Raw genomic sequence first — 19940 nt, forward strand, 5'->3', positions numbered from 1 at the left:
GAGAGGATATTAAAAAGGTTTAATATGTTAGCATGTTCCCTTAGTAAGGCTCCAAATGTGAAAGGGGACAAATTTGGCAAGTCTCAATGTCCACAGATAAAATTGGAGCGTAATCAGATGAAGAACATACCTTATGCATCTGCTGTTGGTAGTTTGATGTATGCTCAAGTTTGTACACGGCCTGACATTGCTTGTGTTATTAGTGTACTTGGGAGATATTTGAGCAACCCTGGTGAAGCACATTGGGTAGCTGCTTAGAAAATCATGAGATATTTGCAATGCACTAAGGATTTTATGCTTACTTATAGAAGAACCGATTCACTTGATGTATTCGGTTACACTAACGCAGATTTTGCTGGATGTCTAGATGACCTCAAGTCTACTTCTGGATATGTTTTTATGATGGCAGGTGAGGCTATATCTTGGAAAAGTGTCAAGCAGACACTCACTGCATCTTCTACTCTATAGGCAAAGTATGTGGCATGTTATGAAGCCACTGTTCAAGCTTTATGGTTAAGGAATTTTATTTCATGGCTACAGATTGTTGACTCCATATCTAAACCATTGAGGATGTTCTGTGACAATTCCGTTAAGGTTCGTTTATCTCATAACAGCAAAAATGCTTTAGGCTCTAAACACATTGACATTAAGTATTTTTTTGTCAGAAAGAAAGTTCAAGAGTCACAGATTACAATGAAACAGATTGCTACAGAAAACATGATTGCAGATCCTCTTACTAAGGGCTTGACTCCAAAAATCTTTCAAAAGCATGTCATTAATATGGGACTTGTTAGTTTTTTTTTATGCATTTTGTTAGTGGGAGTTTTGCTCAATATGTTCGCATTTGACTTTCAGTTTTATTTTATAAATATGATGCATTATTATTGTTCTTAATAATATATATATGCATTTTTATTATGGCCATTTGTTTATGTGTGTACACTTATTTATTTACCTCATAAGAAAAATTGAGATTATATGTGGTATATTTACCTCATTCGGTATCTGAAGTTCCAGTCAATACACACACATCCAATCGCTAGCAAAGCCTCGTTTGATTGAGGTATACTGCTAGTATGTTGGGACATCCGAATCCAGTCCCAATGAGCTTCTTTGATTGAAGTTTGAGTATTTGGGAGACACTTGTAGTTAATGAGACCTTCAGTATCTGTCTCATAAGGCTCATTTGGTTTTCGAGCCAGGACCAATTTGAAAATAAACATTATGATTATTATTGCATGTAATTTTCATACCACACTTTCATATTGTTCAGCCCAAGTCGGTGATGTTATGAGCACTTTGACGTATTTTGCCTCATATCGCTTTAGATGTGATGATCAATACGGGTGGGTGTTTGTAATTCTCATTCGGACCGAGGCATTTGATTTAAGATACACTTCATTCGACACTTTTTGGTTTGTGGCCACATTCAGTTTATCTAAATCGAAGAGTCGTTTTAAATAAATTTTAAAATCTAAAACTTGTGACATATGCTGCCCAAGTGAGAGATTGTAAGATTTTCAATTAGGTAGGCTCGCATAGTCAAAGATTTGTTTTCAAAACCGGTTTAGTGGTGTTGACTACAGACGGAATAAGCAGAAAGAATCTAATATTATTGGTAAGTGATCTCTATTGAGATATTAGGTTCTATTAGCACACCTTAATGGTATTAAATATTTATTACTGTGTATAGACCTAAGATATTGTTTCCTTAATGGGGAGGAAACCCTAATTTTATTGCAGGGTTGGTCCTTACCCTCACCCCTATATATAGTTACCACTGACCCATTAAGTGAGGCTAATGATCTAAAGCAAAAGGGAACGATGGTAGACTAGACCAACATTGATCGTGTTATACGAGAAGCATACGATAAGACTTTGAAGAGTTCTTATTCTTCAGCCATGGATTCAGGTATGCCTAACACGTGTCTTTGTAGTGTTTATAGTGCATGCTTATCAATCTTCATAATGGTTCCATATTTATTTATCATCAACTTCTTCTATTAGAAGCCCAACTGGTTCGATTAATACCATTAATAATTCTTGAAATTCCCCACCATCAGTTTTTATTAAACTTAATGTTGATAGTTCTAGTTTAGGAACTCCGGGTCCAAATCTGGAATTGGAGGAATCTTTCGAGATCACAATGGCAAGTTCATATCATGTTTTATTGAACATATTGGCATCAATTTAGCTTTTATTGCAAAAGCACTAATAGTGAGGCAGTGTTTCCAAATCATGAAAGATAAAGGCTACTCCCATGTGATTGTTGAAGGTGATTATGTTCTAATCATCAATACACTCAACGGCTTGTTTCTTGACATTCTAAGGCGTCTCCAGCATATTATTCAAGAATGCTTTAACCTTATTCAAGACATTCCATATGTAGAATTCAATCTTACCTATAGAGAAGGAAATCATGTTGCCGATGCCCTTGCATCTTTTGGAGTTAATCACAAGTTTTTTGTAATTTGGGGTAATCACCCTCCTCCTTTTCTTTCACAGGTATTGTCTTTGGATGGTTAGGGCATGCCTTGTCCTCGTTTTTTACATTTTCTTCCTTAATTAATGTTATCTTTCATTTTCAGCAAAAAAAAATCATATTTGTATTATTCTTGTAGTGTAGATCATTTCAAGCTGTATAACCCAAGTAGAAAAGGTAGGCAATTTCACCCAAATCAATCATTTTACACTTTTTTTTTTTATAGAAAAATAAATGAATTTATTGAAACCTTACATCATGAGAGAGTGCAAAATTACAGCAATCAAACATAAGAACTTAGGAGATAAGGGGGAGGATTGATGTTCCAAAACACAAAATCATGGTGGGTAAAACAAAAAAATCTATCATTTTACATATGGGACTGCCCTAGGGAGCCTTGAGCGACACAGTTCGATAACGTTTCTGCTGTTTCTGTGTCTAGAAACAACTTTTCACGTTTTCAGAAATAAAAAATAATTTTTTGGTGTTTGATAAACCTGTTTCTCGAAACATTTTTCACAGACATAATGTCACTAAAAAATTCAATAGTATCATCTAATGCCCGAAAGGGAGAGAGGGTTCAGTTGCCTCTTGTTATGTTTAAATAGTTGAGAGATTTATCGGGCACAATAACATTTTTTTCTCACAAATTTGTTTTTAGAAACGATGAAAACAAGTCCGACTTCTTTCGTCAAAGTCGTTTATAGAATTTTAAATAAGCATAAATTTTGATTTATATTTCTAGAAAAAATAGATCGTAACTTTCAAGCATCACTTTCATAGGATCAATGGACGATAATGAACATGTCAAGACTCAAACCCACAACTACCCAACTCGAACAAAGATGGATTGGATGGCATTTTCCCACTAGGCTACCAACCCCGTTGGTGGGGGAATCGATTAGTCATGACTCATGACTCATGTGTGATAACCGTTGGGTAGGATACGCTAGCATTTCAGTATTTATCTCTCTCAACTTTCTCGCACCTCATTGGAACGCCCCTCTACACCGCTTGCCAAACCCACACCTTTCTTTCCAAGAAAACAAATAGACCAGGCGCACAACTCAGGCGGTCGGTCACTTTGTTCGCTACGTAAGGTCAAAACCCCAAGAAGATCAATAAAAATTCAAAACCCTACGAACACCAGAGAAGCAAACGAGCAAAGCTATTAACTTAAAATCCATGGCGGTTTCCGCCAAATCTTCATCTTCAAACGAAACACAGGCATTAACTTCTCCTCTCACCATCAAGACTCACAATCACTTCTTCGGTAATCTTTCTTTCGTTTCTTTCAGTATTATCACTCTCTGTTCTTGAAAATGATTCTTCGTACTCAGAAATTTCCGCATGTAACAAAATTTGCGTATTTCATTCGGTTCTGGCCGATGGAATAGATCGGGTTGAAGTTATATGACAATCGAAATTATAGACATATTTGGATTCCTCCGCTTTAATTTGTGACTGTGAGAAGTTAGATGGAACATGCTCTGTAATTCAGTATGATTTGCTTTACTAGTCAAGAATCATTTAGTTTTCTTATTGGGAACCCTGTGAGATGAAATGATTTTATCTCAGTTTTGCATTGTGCTTCAAAGCATGAAGTGACAGAGTTACTTGAATATTGAATTGTTGACAGAGAAAATATAAATGAGCTTTGTTGAAAGAAGAACGTACCTCACTTGCATCTTTTATTAGCGTCTGGTGATGACTTGGGATGTTACTACATTAAATGGAACATCCTGTCCACAAACTCCAGATTTTTTGCTTGTTCACTACTGGGATTGAGTGGTCTTAATTCCCAGTTGTTATGAGATGTATTGATTTAAAAAGTGAAGAAAATTATGCTTCATTTGTTTTCTTTTGGATGTGAGGGGTTTAATTCTCTTTGTTGTGGTATGTACTAGTTAAAAGAAGGGAACTGTATATTCTTTTAAATATTACGTTTTAAGCCAAGTAAACTGTAGCTTTATAAATAAGGCCAAAAAAAAAAAAAGACAAGTTAATGGGTCTGCACCTACAATCGGCGCTACACCTGTCTAATTGTTCATTTATGTACTGCAGTATGGAGAGAATTCCTGTGGGGAGCTATTGCTGGCGCTTTTGGGGAGGGTATGATGCACCCAGTTGACACTATAAAGACACGGATTCAAAGTCAAGCTGTGATTAGTGGATTCCAGGTATGCCCAACAATTGAGTGGAATATGCAGTACCTTTGTTTAACCTGCTTTTAGGATCCTGGAGGGGAGTTTCAGGAATACACTGCTACTTAATATTTTAGAGGTCTAATATTATCATTTTCCAGAGCCAAAAGAGCATATTGCAGATGGTTCGGAGTGTCTGTGTTGCTGATGGATTGAGTGGTAATTCATCTTCTACCTATTTTATCTAATGAACGCCTGGTTTTTGTGAAACATGGTTGTAGATGCATTAAATTACTTGAAAATCTTACTACATTGGTAGCTACGGTTCAATTGTTCAAAGAGACTTTGAATGCCAATGATCTCTCTGTCTCTGTCTCCCTCTGCTTATAAACTAGACATGTTTTAAGTTCAGATGAAGAATAAATTACATTTCTGAACAGGACTTTTCGATTTTTATTCTATAATGTATGAAAATTTGTATATGAGTGACGCACAACTGATGTAGGCATCAGCATCAATACTTAAATTTGGAAGCTCATCTGCTGAATCTGATGACTTTCGTAGGCCAGATCACCTGGCCCCTGTTGTGAAATAGACTGGATATATACAATATCATACCTTAACTTTCGTTCTTTCTTTGGCTGAATGTGCTATTGTACTGTTGAAATTCTGATATAAGCTTTTTTTTTTCCAAAACCAATGTTTTTATCATCTTATACAATTTTTTTTTCCTGAACCAAATGGTTTTGTAGGATTTTATAGAGGAATTGCTCCTGGGGTAATTGGATCTCTTGCAACTGGAGCAACATACTTTGGTTTCATTGAATCGACTAAGAAGTGGGTTGAGGACTTGCATCCTAACCTTGGGGGCCACTGGGCACATTTTATTGCTGGAGGAGTTGGTAAGCTGTTTGTAGGTCCTCAGACTTTCATATTGTGTTATTAATCTCTCTTGGATGCATTAGTTATTGTTCTTTTTCTCTGTAAGATTCATCTCCACTTGCTATGATTAAATTATGGAGCAATGGCCATGTAGCGGTTGAAGACACTACATAATGATGACATGCCTAATGTTTATAATTTTTCTAAAACCATGGTTCATACTTAAGTAATACCATTTTGCTCTTTTGCCCATTTGGCTGCTGTGTGCTTCCATGTATTTTGTGGAGTTGGCCAATGATTGATATCAGAAACTCTTTTTCTCACTTGCAGTGTGTGCACACAGTCCAACACCCACAGCCACTTTCCCACTCAATGTATTCATGCAAATACTTACATGTTTACACATATTATATGTTATATATATATATATATATACACACTCAACTCCACTAAGCCTTATGACAACTAAATGGGGTTGGCTACACAAATCCTGTTTTCCCATTCCACTTTATTTAAAGTCATTCTCCTCGATGCTGGATCATATGAGCTGCTTCTAATCACTTGGGAGGTGGGCACTACCATGTGAGCTGCTTCCAATTGCTTGAGCGGTTATGTGGGAAATCTTAACCTCTCAGCCCATTGGCGGAGGTTAGCATTATCCTCTTCTTTCCATGGGCAAGAATTCACCAAAGTGTCTCTTTCTTTACGAGTAGATCGGAAGTAAATATTAAATGCATGACCTACTGGTAGTTGACTTTTTGAGAAGTTTCTGAATTTATTCTTCTTTCCCTTTCCATGTCCTAGGAGATACACTTGGATCGTTCATATATGTACCTTGTGAAGTAGTGAAGCTACGTATGCAGGTCCAAGGCTCCAAAAGCTCTTGGAGTTCTGCTATCATGAGAGACAACGCCTGTAAGAAACCTGCAGTCCAAATGTATGGTTACTATAATGGGATGTTTCAAGCTGGCTGTTCAATTTGGAAGGAACAGGGTTTGAAGGGACTGTATGCAGGGTATATTTTGGAGTTAGCTCCTCACTCTGATTTCATAGGATGTGCTCTTTTTGTAACTATTAAGTTTTTCTATTATTTGGAATCAGATAATGTGTGGAACATGCTTCTAGATGAAGGCTGGTTCAACTGATCTGGCCTATTCATGTGTACTCCCCCCCCCCCCCCCCAAAAAAAAAAAAAGAAGCCGTGGATGGATGCCATGTTGGGAAAATATACGGAATAAATTCCGAAAAAATAAAAAGTATCATGAATATAATATATGCAATGAAATATTATTGAGTCGGAATTTCTTCAATTGTGTTTATATATGCTTTTCTGAAGGATAGGCTATACATCAAAATTTATGACTTAGTAATTGATTTTTTCTCTCATTACTTTTGACAGATACTGGTCTACGCTTGCTAGAGATGTGCCTTTTGCTGGTCTAATGGTACGCTGCTGAAATGGAATGCTTCAGTTTTGTTGTATTACTTTGATTCAATGAATTTGCATTTCCTTCTTAATGGTGCATTAAACATTTCTTTCTCTTTATTTGATTTAATAAAAGGTAAAAGGTTTCTTTAAAGAAGAAAAAGCAATTTCCATGAGTCAGCAGTAACCTGATATTCAGATCTAAGTATTTGTTTGAGACAATTAATTGTTGACTGCCCATGTGTGGAATAGCCTGCCAAGAGATGTCTATCTAGACTGACTGGTTCATAATATCAATCATAGATTGATAGATTGATTGTACAAGCTAATCTCCAGGGTTCTAGACTTGTCATTGTCATTTGATACTTTACTTGAGAGTCCTACTCCCCATTGCTATGGTTTCCTAAAATCCAAACTGTTTGAATGAGAATATCCACTTTGATTTCACCTTTATATTTATAACACACCACCAATGACAAATTGACCTGGATTATACCTAAGGTGATCTTACAGAACTTCAAAGTGTATTCCTTGACATTGAGTAGTAAATTGAAAGATCTAGTTCTAGATTGAGCCAGATTTTGATCATTTGTTCTGGTTCTAGATAGAGATGGATTTTGATCATTTGGTGTATTGTAGGAAAAGGTTTTCTATGCAGACAGTGTGGGATATATTCCCAAAAATCATTAGATAGATGGGGTGATTTCCTTGGATAAGCATGTGCTAAGTTTGGTGGCCCATCTCAATTGTATGACCCGCCATATATGGGGTTTTCCTCCTTATTTTTTCAAACTTTATTGTTCTTCATAAATATTTAATTTTCTTTTCAAATAATTATCAAAACATCATAATGACACACGGAGAGTTAAATTGGTACAAAATTAACCAATGATTAGAGAATTATGTGGGCAACATGTCCAGAAATTTTGGGCCCCACTGCATGTTGGTGTAGGAAACACTTCCCCTTCTTGTAATAAGTTTATGGGAAGTGATTCTCTGTCTGGGATTGTGGTCTACGCGAGCCCTCCTGTGTCTATCTCTCTCCTCACCCAAACAAGGGGCTGGAATGTCTTTTCACTCGGGGAGGAGAGAGAGAGAGAGACACATGGGAGCGCTGGCATAGGCCATGCTCCCGGACAGAGTTCTTTTCCCCTAAGGTTTATTCTCTTAAAATCTTGTAATCAGCTGCATCAGGTTGCTATCAGCTCCAGTTCCTTTTCCCTCTTAATGAGAATCACCTACCTATGAGAGGACGATATGGCTTTCTCTTTTGATTCCAGAGATCATATCTTGTTTAAAATGGTCATTTCTGTTTTCAGGTTACCTTTTATGAAGCCCTCAAAGATTTTACAGACTATGGGAAGGAAAGGTGGCTGCCAAATTGTGGCTGTTATATTAATCGTTCTCTTGAGGGACTTATCTTAGGTGGATTAGCTGGGGGTAAGTCTCTTGCTTGTTCTTCTTGACCGTGGCTCGTGCAGTTTCTGGTTTGTTTGGACTGCATGGTGAAGTACATGGTCTGTACTTACCCTCTGAAATTGGAAGATCTTGATTGAGAAAATGGATTCATTTCTTCATTTATTTTTACAGGTTTTAGTGCGTACCTCACTACTCCCTTGGATGTCATCAAGACAAGACTGCAAGTGCAAGGATCAACTTTAAGGTTTCAGTTTCTTTCTTTGTTTTTTTTTTTTTTTTTGGTGGGGGGGGGGGGGTTGGGGCGTGAACTGTTTATTTCTTCCCTTTTAAATCTAAATAAAATGCCTATGGTGTGTGATCCTTCTTCAACTATCTTTATTTCAAACCAAAAAGGTAGCTCAGTTGGCAAGGACCAACACCTTAGAATTAAGAGGTCATGAGTTCAAGTTCAACTCTCCTTGGGCTCTCCCTATCTTGTGATGTCATAGTGTACCCATTGATGCAGTAACATTATCATGGATGGACTGGCACAACTCGGTCTGGAAACCTAAACCAAAATGAATCAGAACCGAACCGACCTATTAGTCTAATAAGGGTTGGTAGATTTATTTAGCTATTTGAGGTCAGTTCTGTAATTTGAGCTTTAATTGTGCTGAGAAATTACAAAATTTTACCTTTAATTTTTTAGCCATTTAGCACTTGGCTGGGCCTGTAGCGACCCAAAACTAGGGTTGCATCACCAATGTTCTGGCTTTTCTCATACTCCATGACATGGATCATCAAAGTCCTGAGTAATATCTTCTTCTTTCCGTTGCTGTATACTCTTTCAATGAGTTTGATAGCCTCTCCGCCCCTTCTTTGTTTTTGTGTTCTCCCACATGGTCTGAGTCTCACTTTTTGGTGAAGACCTTCACACCTAACAGTTTTATTAATATGAACTGTTTGAGGCTTAGATGTGATATCAGAGTCTCAGTTGTAGATTTTCCATTTTCCTTTTTATATTAAGGCATTTTCTTACTTTTGAGAGGAGATAGTTTGCTTTGATAGGCAATGGCTTGCCGTGGCGTTTCTTTGGGCAATATATTGATCGGTGGTTTGTAATCTATGTAGTAAAGGGGATGGTAAAAATTTGATTCTTTCTAGGTCGAGGATGCTTCTGATATTCTTCTCATGGTGAAAGGCTGGAATGCTAGCTCTGTGCCTAGCACTGTGTCTGCTTCTCTCCTCCCCATGGGAAAGTCCTCGCTGCCCCTCCTATCCCAGCCCCCCCATTGGTTGAGCCACTAGCTCCAGGAAAGCTAGCTGATTGCCCCAACCTCCACCCTCTTATTTATATATTCAATTTTTTCCCCGGGAATGGGGGTGTGGGTCATTAGATATGATTGCTTGCTATTCATCACTAAATTTGGTTGGCTGCTCCTTTAATGGGCTTTGCCTTTGTGGTAGTTTGGTCAGTGGCTTATTTTATTTTGGTAGGTCATTGGATTTTTGTTTAAAGAAAGTAAAGCATTATCCATCACTTCAATATGCTGGTAGGTACAATGGCTGGGTGGATGCAATTCAGAGGATTTGGATGGAGGAAGGTGCAAAGGGAATGTTCAGAGGTAGTGTCCCTAGGATCATGTGGTATATTCCAGCTTCTGCTCTCACATTTATGGCTGTGGAATTTCTCAGAGATCAATTCAACAAAGATTCAGATAAATGAAGATGTGTGTAGAGGTTACAAGGTTATCAATGGACAAGAATGGTTCTCCCCTACAAAAGGTGGTATAGATTTTTGCTCAAGATTCTGTCTTTTTGGTCTTATTTAACTCCATTTATTTTATTATAGTGATGGGGCATTGTATCATTTTTGAAACTTGCAGCCATATGGCCATTTCTACTTGTATTCTTTCTGTTGTGGTTCTCCAGCACACAGTGAATAGACATGTTCAGGTTTAGAGAATTGCCTTGATGGTCAACATAGTTGGAGCAATGTGTAATGTTGTAATGTTCATTAGTTACATATATGTACGCTGACTTTCATATTCTTGTATCCTGAAAGAGAAAGGGTGGACTGATTATAATCGATGAATTTGGAAACAAAAAAATATGATGTGGGATGTATTCAAGATCTTTTAGGATTGTTATGTGGTAAAAGTTTAGCATACATGTAAAACATGTACAGAAGGTAGCAAAAATGACAGTTGCTGATTCTGATAATACTGGCTGCTGGTAAAATCATTAATGTGGTAGATGATGCAGGTCCATATTTTACTTATGTACAGGTTGGTTGGAGAATTGGTCTTACAGGATATGTTTATACCCAGGATGGGATTTCCTAATCAGGGTTATAGTAATTAGAATTGGATTGGTAAAACCGTGGCTGACTCCAATTCCACCCAATCTAGAGCTGACCAAATTGGGTTGGCTGATTTGGTCCAACCAATCCGGATCGGGCTTGATCGGGCAGATCGACCCTATAAAAGCCCTACAATCTAAGTATAAGCCTTCTACCACCATTAGGTGCTTCCAAGTTTGATTTCTCTTGGATTTGAAGCCAAATATCTTCCAAGTTGAACTTAAATCTTTGTAATTCCACAAAAAATGTTTTTTTAATATTTTTATCCCGGATTCCACCCTAATCCAATAAAGTGGATCAGGAGTAGAATCGTCAATTCTAAATGCTATAGCCATGGACTTAACAAGCTTATTAGGTCGACTCAAGTTTTTGCCACTCGTTATATCATAGGAGGTTCAAATTTTGTTGACAGGTGGCTTCAGTCTAATATGTGTGTCAAGTGTTGGTCCAAATAGAATTTGTTTAAGTGGCAAAATAAATCTTTAAAAATCTAAAAAATATATAAAAAAAATCAATACATGGGAAGACATTCGATTAAATTAGATCTTGTAATATAATAAGTAATAAGTAATACAAATTTTAAATTATCTGATGACAAACAGAATTGTTACATCATCCCACCATATGGCTCAAAATTGATGAATCATGTTGATAAACTTATCAACATGGACCCTTCTATAACAAGTTTTGCCAATAAGAGTTATGAAAAAAAAGAAAAATAAATAATAATTTTCAATACATAGCCCTATCATGGGAATGGTTAAATTGGCCAAGTCTCAAATTTCAGATAACCCCATCCCAACAGCCAATGATAAGAAGTTGCAGTTGAGGCAACTTTTATTTTGATTAGAGCCGCATATCAGGGGTGCGAATTTGACGATTGTACGTATTACAATCTTATTTTCACTTTCTATTAATATTTCAATACGCTACAATATTATAATAAATTTTTTCCAAACCATGAAACGAAGGCGATGTCAACGAGCAAATTGAAAGGAGGTTTTGGTGCGCCCTGTTCTCTGTCAGTGAGTATCTCCGTGATTTCTCTGCTTTGCCGTCCCTGGAAATGGGGAAAGAAGAGGAGCTATCGTCGACGATTGTAGTGGAGGAATGGAGTGGATCTTCTTCTACGAAGCTTTCCAAGACTGCTATCTTAACTGCCACTCCCACATCTTTCTCTCTTCACAGGTTCCTCAACTCCCTCTCTTTTTCCCAATAATACTTCACTTCTTACCCTCTTTAATGGTTAGTGATGTAATTGTTGTTTTTCTCGCTCTATCATAGATCGGGTAGTCGATTTAACGAGGTTTGGAGACGAATTCTCAGCGCATTCGTGCCGGAGGCAAGTCCACCCCTCTTCCTTCCTTTTTCCGATTTTGTAGATTTTCCTTCTTCCTATGAGATTCTGAGTTCGCTTTCTTCTTTTGGGCTTCAGGGTTTTCCGAGTAGTGTCACGCCCGATTACGTTCCTTTCCAAATCTGGGATACGTTGCAGGTAATTACGGTCACCCAATGTTGAGTAAATTCACTGTAAAAGAACTGTTGAGTTGTGAAATCAGTTTTGATGATTTGATTTTTTCTAGGGCCTTTCAACTTATATACGCACCATGCTGTCCACCCAAGTAAGGTTCTAATTCTCAAAATCCTGACAAGTGACAACCATCTCAGTCACTTTGTTCGCCTCCAGACTTGTATGCCTTTTTTAATACTTTGAACTATAATTTCTTTAGGCTCTCCTGGGTGCTATTGGAGTTGGTGAGAAATCAGCTACTGTAATTGGTGCAACATTTCAGGTAAAGTATCTCCAATCTGGTAAATTCGATTTATTTTTCTCTTAATTTTCATACCTTTTTCTAGCCACCAGGTCATTCATAGTCTCACATTGTCATCGTATTCCAAAATTTTCCTGTTTTACTCATCACCCCCACCCTTTGCCTATATGAAATTGCTCTGTTAACAATTGGTTTTGAATGTGAAAACTGCCACAGTGGTTTTTGAGGGATTTTACGGGGATGCTTGGAGGCATCTTATTCACTTTCTACCAGGTATGTTTGCCTCCATTTTCATTAGTGAATTGTTTATGAACATAACCATTTTGCAATCCATGTCTTGATAATTAATCTCATTTGATAAGGAAGGGATTTCTTTTCTTAGGTTGGAATGTTTTGTCTGGGTGCTGTAACATTGCTTCATTAATATATTCTAGTTTTGAACTCTATACTAAGAAGGTAAATCTACATGAATTTTTTTTGCTTTAGGGCTCTAACCTGGATAGCAATGCTAAAATGTGGCGTTTAGTTGCAGATCTGATGAATGACATCGGTATGGCACCTCTTCTTATTTGTAACAATGATCATATAGTTTTTTAAACCACAGAGGGTTTGTTTCTTCTTCTGTTAATATACCCGTATGCATTTATATGTTTAGATATCTGCCATTCTACCTGTGTATCTATGTCCTGTGTAATGTGTTAGCTTCAGGTTCTTCTCAATTGAAACACTGGTTTGTTTCAAGCTACTATCAGTATTTTCCAATTTCACATATATTTTGCTACTTCCATTGCTAATTACTTCGGAAACTTTTGATTGAGAAAGATGCATAGTTTTCAAGGTGCTGCCTAGGAGATTGCTTGCCAACCAGGCACCTTGGTCACCCACCTAGGTGCCTTGTTGGTGTCACCTTGTGTCCTAGCCCCCCTCCTTGGGTTGCCTTGACTCCGTGACTACTATGGAAATATTTGAAAATTTCTTATTTAATTGCTTCACTTTGGTATAGTAAATTACCGTATTGACCATAATGTCATAAATAGGTGAATGCCATCTATTTCCTCATCTAGTTGGGGCTGTGATTCCTTAAATTACGGTGGCAAATATTACAGAGTAGCTGCAGCTCTTCCCCCACCCCAGAAAAAAAAAAATGTCATTGTCACTGGTTCCTCATTATGACAACTCAACTCAACTCTGCCTTATTCCAACTAAATGGCACTGGCTTCCTCATTATGATATCTGCAGGCTTTAATTTGTTTTTATCTTGGCATGTAGAAATGATATGGTTGACTACTTTGGCTGCAGGAATGCTGATGGACCTTGTTTCTCCTTTGTTCCCTTCAGCTTTTGTTGTAATAGTTTGCCTAGGAAGCCTCTCAAGATCATTCAGTAAGTTCTCTGTAAACTACAGGTCTTTATTTATTTATTTGTTAAAAACGGTTACTATCAATATCTAACTTAATATAGTTGTGTACTTGAAGGGAAGTTTCATTGGATATTAAATTGTGGCACATGCTGTTTGTATTATGTCAAGTCCGTTTGGTAACATCTTTTCATGAGTCACATTTATTAGGATGATTAGAGCTGTCTAATTAGAACTTGATAAGAAAATAGCAGTGTTGAACTGGAAGTAAGGTGAAAACTCACTCACTTGGCCTAACGGTACTTGATGGATCTCAATTCTTCAATGATTAAATAGCAATGAAAAGAACCAACCATGGATATTCACTATCAAAAGCAAGTACAGTTATTAAGATTATTATTTGAATTCAACTTCAACCTCACCATAGTTGCAGTTAAATATTTGCTTGAATATACGGTCGAGCTCCAAATCAGTGTTTTCTTGAAACCCAACAGGGTGATAAATTGAATACCAGGTGTGGAGTGTTGGAATCATTGGCCCTATTTTTGTATATTTTCAAATTGAATAAGACTTCTTCTTGGCACCTGTACCAAAGAATTAAAAAAAAAATTACGACTTTATGGTTTTTGGATTGTGATTTCTGTTCCTTTTTATATGGGGGGAAGAGAAAGGTTAAAGAAAAACAGCAGTACCGGGGCAGTATTGAAGTAATACTGGTGTATTATGCTCGTCTAAACATATTTTAATTTATCTTAGCAAACTTATTTCTGGTTTTGGTTTTGGATTGATAGGATAATGAACCATTTGCGACCAAACTTAATTTCTTACCATTGATTATCTTTATATTGTCTTCGTAATTAGCTGGTGTTGCAAGTGGAGCAACTAGGGCTGCTCTGACACAGCATTTTTCACTGCAAAACAATGCAGCAGATATATCCGCTAAGGTACCATCATACAGTTCTCAAAGTTGACGATGCATGAACTTAAACTTTTTTTATTGGCCCACTCATTAACTTGTTCTTGTATTTAGATAGGAAGGCAGTCAAGAGACAATGGCAACGATGATTGGGATGGTATTCGGAATGCTACTTGCCCACATCACAATGGGACACCCCTTAGTTATTTGGATCTGTTTCCTGTCCCTCACCATGTTCCATATGTATGGTAGGTTCGACTTAAAAATTGTCCAACCCTATGCTTTCTGGCTGAATCTTGATAATACAACATGTAGAAGCTCTTGTGGATACTTGCTGTGACACTTTTCAGAGAAAGTTTATTCAACAAAAAAGGAATATAAAAGAATTTAATTTCAGAACCCCAAGGGGGTAGCTGAGTTGGCAAGGGCCCTCCTTAGGGCCACTCACACAGGGGTGTTTAGTGCTCTTCACTGCGTTCGATGAAAGTTGAATGGTTCTCATTCAATCCGGTATGAGCCGGTCCATGCGGTTGTGGGGTTAATATGGGCCTGTGGGACTAGTCAGGCCGAAGGCCTGGATACCCATCGTTAGCAGAAAAAAAGAATTTAATTTCTGAAAATTTGTGGTTATCCAGCAGAGAAACAGATAAACACATGCATATGACTAGCAAAAACATGCATAGCTTTTTTTATTCTTCTGATGATTGGCAGAATAAGCATTTTTTTAATTGTATTTATTTCCTCTTAATCAGTTTATTGTCTTATCCCACAAAATTCATATCATTTTTCATCTGAGTTTTAGCATAACATCTAAAGCTTGCTTGGGATGCATTATATCTTAAAATTTTAAGACAGACAGTGCCCAGTGATAGTTGCTGTTGCTTTCTGCAGCCAACTATAGAGCTGTTCGGTGCCTTTGCTTGACAACTGTAAACAGTGAAAGAGCCTCAATTCTTTTGCAGCATTTTATGGAAACTGATCAAGGTAATCTCTAAGATTGGTCCACCTTTAATTACAGGTTTGTCTGGTTGGAATCCTTATTCAATGATATGAATAATTGTAAGTTCGTGTTCTACATTACACTATTTGAGGCAATTGGAAATGGTATTGTCAATTAAATCCAGCTAATGGGAAACTGCAGCTGTTCAAATTATGTCCAAGCCAGAACTTAGTTCTGTTGGGTTGAACTAGTATGAACTAATATGATCCAGTAATCCTGTCTTGCATAATCTGTTTTTACTGAAGCTGAAAGAGCTAGCTTCTGACAGTGTGCAAGCTCAATATATCTCTTTGCTTTATAAACTCACCCACTTATATTTAACAGACCTGTCATTAGTCTACTAATGCTGTTTCTGGTACCGGAGAAATTAACTGTTGAACTACTCCATCTGGATCTTTTGCCAGTTCTCTCTCCACAGCAGGTCTCTCACATGGAGCATGTCTTGCCTGTCTGGACCAGTTCATGGAGTTTGGAGGCAGCTAAATCACTACACAAGAGGGTACACCTGGGTGTGAGGGTTTCCTCACTGGACCGCAGTGAAATGTGAGTCTTTAGCTTTATTTTTCTTATAATGCAGCAATATTGCTGACTGTTCAATTACTTGATTAACAGGAGGAACCTCTTAGGCTCTGCCAATTCTTACCGTAAGGAAGGTAAAACATGTTTTTAAATTGTATCTTTTCAGCTTATGAATCTTAACCTCAATGACCTAAATCAGTTTGGTTTTGTCTTTTATCCTCTCCAGTTAAGTACCTGCTGTTGGACAAGAAAGGGATTATCAGCATTGTCATAGATAAACATTCAACAGCTGCTGATATTTTGCAGTCATTCATGCATGCACTTGTAATGGCAAATCTTGTGGATAAATCTTCACAGTTGCATGCTGAAAGCCACCTTTGGATGGATAAACACTACAAAGTTTTCATTGCAAAGGTACTAAACTATTTTCATAAAGCTAGTAGCATAGGTTGTTGCGTATGATAAGTCTGATAACATATTCAACAAAGCATTAAGACTGTGTTGACACTTTTGATTGGATAGGAGATCTAGGACAGGATGTTCTCCAACATGGATAGTGTGGCATTGTTCTCCACTGCTCACTAAATGGTTGGATCTGTTCATCAGTGGTTTTCCCAAGCAATAGATCTAATCTCGGATTGCATCAATGGATGTTATACTTGCATTATTAATGAAAGTTGTTCTCTTTTGATGTTATTATATTTATCTTGTAAAGCAAACTGATTAATTATGTGGTTACGATTGTCGAGCATACTATGATCACCCACTAAAGCATGCTAAGTGGATTGTCAGGATTGATTTATCTGTGACATGTTTCTTCTTGCTTAAAGTGAGACCTCATATCCATAGTTGGGTGGTTCTTGTACTATTGCCTTTTGAATTGGATGATGAAATCCCAAATCAGAAGTTGGAAGTACTGAAAATTTTCCACTTTTTGAAAGTTTTGAGGGTTTCTTCTTATGCTGTTTCCAACACAACAGACATTTAGACTTGTTTTTTTTTTTTCAACACGACATTTACACTGGTTCCCCCCACCCCCCTCCAAATAAATTTGCAGCTGCAGTCTGCAGGTTGGAAAACTGAACGTCTTCTATGCCCTTCAATTATTTGGAGGGCAAATTGGGTTTGTGATCCTTTGAGTGAAAAGACCAAGTAAACTATGACATCAAATCCATGAGCACTACGGGGCAGAGAGATTCCTCAACCAGTGGACTTGACTCTTAACAGTTGGCCTTTAGTTCAGGGCTTGATACTGGTCTACCTGCCAAATATGGGAAAGGAATAGAATCATTTAGTTTCACTTGCGATCAGTTTCTCAGGTCGAAGGCAGCACAGGTAACATATATCATGATAGTGCAGCAGTTATGTAACCGTTGATTCTGGAGGATTTTTGTCAGTTACCTGAGGTATTCATTAACATGTAAACTTCCCCTCGGCTGAGTATGAATGACAATGCCTGCCTCTCAGTGGTGTAGCCTCGCATTTTTTGAAATTGAGGCTGTTCTTTGTCTTGGTTACAAGTTTCAGTTTTTGTGGTTGGATTTGATTATGCATGTATAATTCATACCGCAGAAATGCGTATGGTGGGGTTCTTCATTATACAGTGTAATTTGATGCAACTAGAAGCCAAATCTAGATTGCGTTCAGAAGACAATTTATAATTACAATGCAAGTCTCTAATTGTAAGCAGACTCTTAGCTGAAGAATGATTAGTAGTGTCAAAACCTTTTCATGTTTCATTTTTCAGGTTGCTCATACCATAGTAGTGTGCAATGGCAGGATGTCGACTCTTGAGAGAGTTTGTGGATGTTATTTGATGGTATGAACAAAATTAAACAATAAAAAGCCTTTTTTTTTCCTCTCTGACAAAGACCCACCTGAGCAAGCCTCTATAGTATAGTCTTGCACAGGTTTCCAAAGAGCTTGCGCCTTTCCTCACACTTATGCACTCACAGTAAAGGGATCTAAAGATATTAACTTGTCCATTCTCTTGTTCTACTTGAAGTTGTTGCCATTTGCAATTGGTTCCCACTCCAATCCTGGCCTTCATTAGGTGGCGGAGACCCAAATTGGGCTCAAGAGAAAACAATAGGTCAAATTGGTTCGCCATTCTGGTTTGTATGACTCTGTGCATAACATAGTTGCAGCAACTCTTACTCAAAAAAGTGAAAGCAAGGTGGAGGATGAATGATTGTGATCGGGAACTTGTGAGTATACTGGGACTGTTGTATCTTAGAAGTCCTTGGCTGAACTCCTGAATCCTACGGACAACCTTTGGCTAGGGAAGCTTCTTTGGGAGCTCATCCTGTAAACTACATAGGCCATCCAAGTAGGAGAGTCCCTTGAAGTTGTGGTCGTAGATACTAGCAATTAGAGGGTATCAAGTTGTGGAGATCCTGCAGCATCAGTGGTTGAATCTAACATCCGTGGTGCTCTATATGGCCCTTTTTTTCAGAGGATGAGTGTTTGCTTTTGCCGAAAATGCAACGAGGAAAATGTTTCTAAAATATATGATACAAAATATATTTTTGTTTTATTTTTAAAATGCAATAGAAGGGTTATGTCTTTTCTTAATAGACACCTAAATGAACAATAGATGAACTATTAGAACTTAGAAGACGTGTTTGAATGATCAACAACCATGTCTTATGGGAAAAGATTTAGTGTTTGAGCATGTCTTTTGTTGATATCCCTTGGTCGGGTTTCTTCCTCTCGTATATATAGATAGGAGCTTAATCCCAAGTCCCAAGACTCCCAACTGCAGTTTTCTCTTGGTTTCGTTACCATTGTTTTTTATGTCCAATTGAGTGTAATTTTGAAGTGTCCCAAAGTGGCCGGTAAGCAAATGCAATGACTATTGGAGGGGATTTTATCTATTGGAAGCTGATTTGTAAGAACCTAGTTTGCACCATAGGCATCAACCATCTTAAGAAAAGTTATTGGTGGCACTACTCAGCCTCATTGATTCCTCAAGGTTTTTTTTTTTTTTTTTCTAGGTTCATGATGCCATTTTGATGTTTGAGTTTGTCGTCATCAATCTCGGTTTGTTTGTGATTCAAATAAATGTTTATTATAGTAAACACTAACAAATACGAAAATAAACAAATACATATCTGCACAACACACAACACAGAGATTTAACAAGGTTCACACACTGATGTGGTGTGTTAAATCCTCGGGCGAAGAAGAAGATGTTTCACTATGTAGAAGAGAGATTACACCCAAATGGTAGCGAGAAAACTTGCTCTGAAACCCTAGCTCGAAAATCCCCCCAAAATTGCAATTGTTTGTTCAACAAGATAATAGTACATTATATACTCATCTAAGTCGCAGGTCGATCTATGAGGTCACGGACAATCGGGTCAATTCGTACCGTGGGACGTAGCCCCCGCACCCCATATAAGATCAATGCTGAGCTCCCTCTGCTTTTATCACAAACCTTAGGATAAATCTCATTTGAATCACAGCCAAAGCGGGTCATTCTTTAAAACGGATCAAGAATTCAAGACAAACTTAAGAATGTTACATTCTCCTAGTTACATGTATTGACATGTATGTTTTGGGTGATTGTTTCCAATGGGGACAATCCGGATTTAAGAACGAAAACATACACCAAATGATTTTCTATATATTTCATAACATGTTCTCAATCCAGAATGCATTCCAAGAATACATAACAAAC

The 19940-nt window shown here is 37.5% G+C and overlaps 2 protein-coding genes across 3 annotated transcripts; both read left to right on the forward strand.

Moving 5' to 3' along the window:
- Positions 1 to 3488: 3488 nt before the first annotated feature.
- LOC122075783 (mitochondrial substrate carrier family protein E) lies at positions 3489 to 10386 on the forward strand. The gene is made up of 9 exons (XM_042640945.1): positions 3489 to 3755; positions 4547 to 4662; positions 4788 to 4845; positions 5379 to 5528; positions 6313 to 6523; positions 6908 to 6953; positions 8254 to 8374; positions 8525 to 8597; positions 9890 to 10386. The coding sequence occupies exons 1-9, from the start codon at positions 3668 to 3670 to the stop codon at positions 10056 to 10058; spliced, it is 1032 nt and encodes a 343-aa protein (XP_042496879.1). The 5' UTR covers positions 3489 to 3667; the 3' UTR covers positions 10059 to 10386.
- Positions 10387 to 11646: 1260 nt separating this feature from the next.
- LOC122075233 (protein root UVB sensitive 3) lies at positions 11647 to 17997 on the forward strand. 2 transcript variants are annotated; one of them, XM_042640192.1, is made up of 15 exons: positions 11647 to 11882; positions 11979 to 12036; positions 12130 to 12189; positions 12278 to 12316; positions 12425 to 12487; positions 12683 to 12739; positions 12953 to 13016; positions 13766 to 13849; positions 14685 to 14767; positions 14858 to 14987; positions 15631 to 15723; positions 16144 to 16282; positions 16352 to 16392; positions 16485 to 16672; positions 16781 to 17060. In XM_042640192.1, exons 1-15 carry the CDS (start codon positions 11761 to 11763, stop codon positions 16787 to 16789), a joined length of 1230 nt encoding a protein of 409 aa, XP_042496126.1. In that variant the 5' UTR covers positions 11647 to 11760; the 3' UTR covers positions 16790 to 17060. The 2 variants fall into 2 exon arrangements, with proteins under 2 accessions (XP_042496126.1, XP_042496125.1); XM_042640191.1 differs by lacking the exon at positions 16781 to 17060 and adding an exon at positions 17316 to 17997 and having other exon boundaries at positions 11649 to 11882.
- The last annotated feature ends 1943 nt before the right edge of the window (positions 17998 to 19940 follow it).

The sequence above is a fragment of the Macadamia integrifolia genome, chromosome 4, assembly GCF_013358625.1.
Source record: "Macadamia integrifolia cultivar HAES 741 chromosome 4, SCU_Mint_v3, whole genome shotgun sequence".
In the NCBI taxonomy this organism is placed as follows: domain Eukaryota; kingdom Viridiplantae; phylum Streptophyta; class Magnoliopsida; order Proteales; family Proteaceae; genus Macadamia; species Macadamia integrifolia.

What these genes read in the sequence shown, in the direction of transcription:
- LOC122075783 (XM_042640945.1), top strand. Translation starts at nt 3,668, where the DNA reads ATGGCGGTTTCCGCCAAATCTTCATCTTCAAACGAAACACAGGCATTA. An exon ending in TTTTATTGCTGGAGGAGTTG is followed by an intron (nt 5,529 to 6,312) that starts GTAAGCTGTTTG and finishes TCCATGTCCTAG; the next exon opens with GAGATACACTTGGATCGTTC. An exon ending in GTGCAAGGATCAACTTTAAG is followed by an intron (nt 8,598 to 9,889) that starts GTTTCAGTTTCT and finishes ATATGCTGGTAG; the next exon opens with GTACAATGGCTGGGTGGATG.
- LOC122075233 (XM_042640191.1), top strand. Translation starts at nt 11,761, where the DNA reads ATGGGGAAAGAAGAGGAGCTATCGTCGACGATTGTAGTGGAGGAATGG. An exon ending in TAATTGGTGCAACATTTCAG is followed by an intron (nt 12,488 to 12,682) that starts GTAAAGTATCTC and finishes AAACTGCCACAG; the next exon opens with TGGTTTTTGAGGGATTTTAC. An exon ending in TCTTATTCACTTTCTACCAG is followed by an intron (nt 12,740 to 12,952) that starts GTATGTTTGCCT and finishes TTTTTGCTTTAG; the next exon opens with GGCTCTAACCTGGATAGCAA.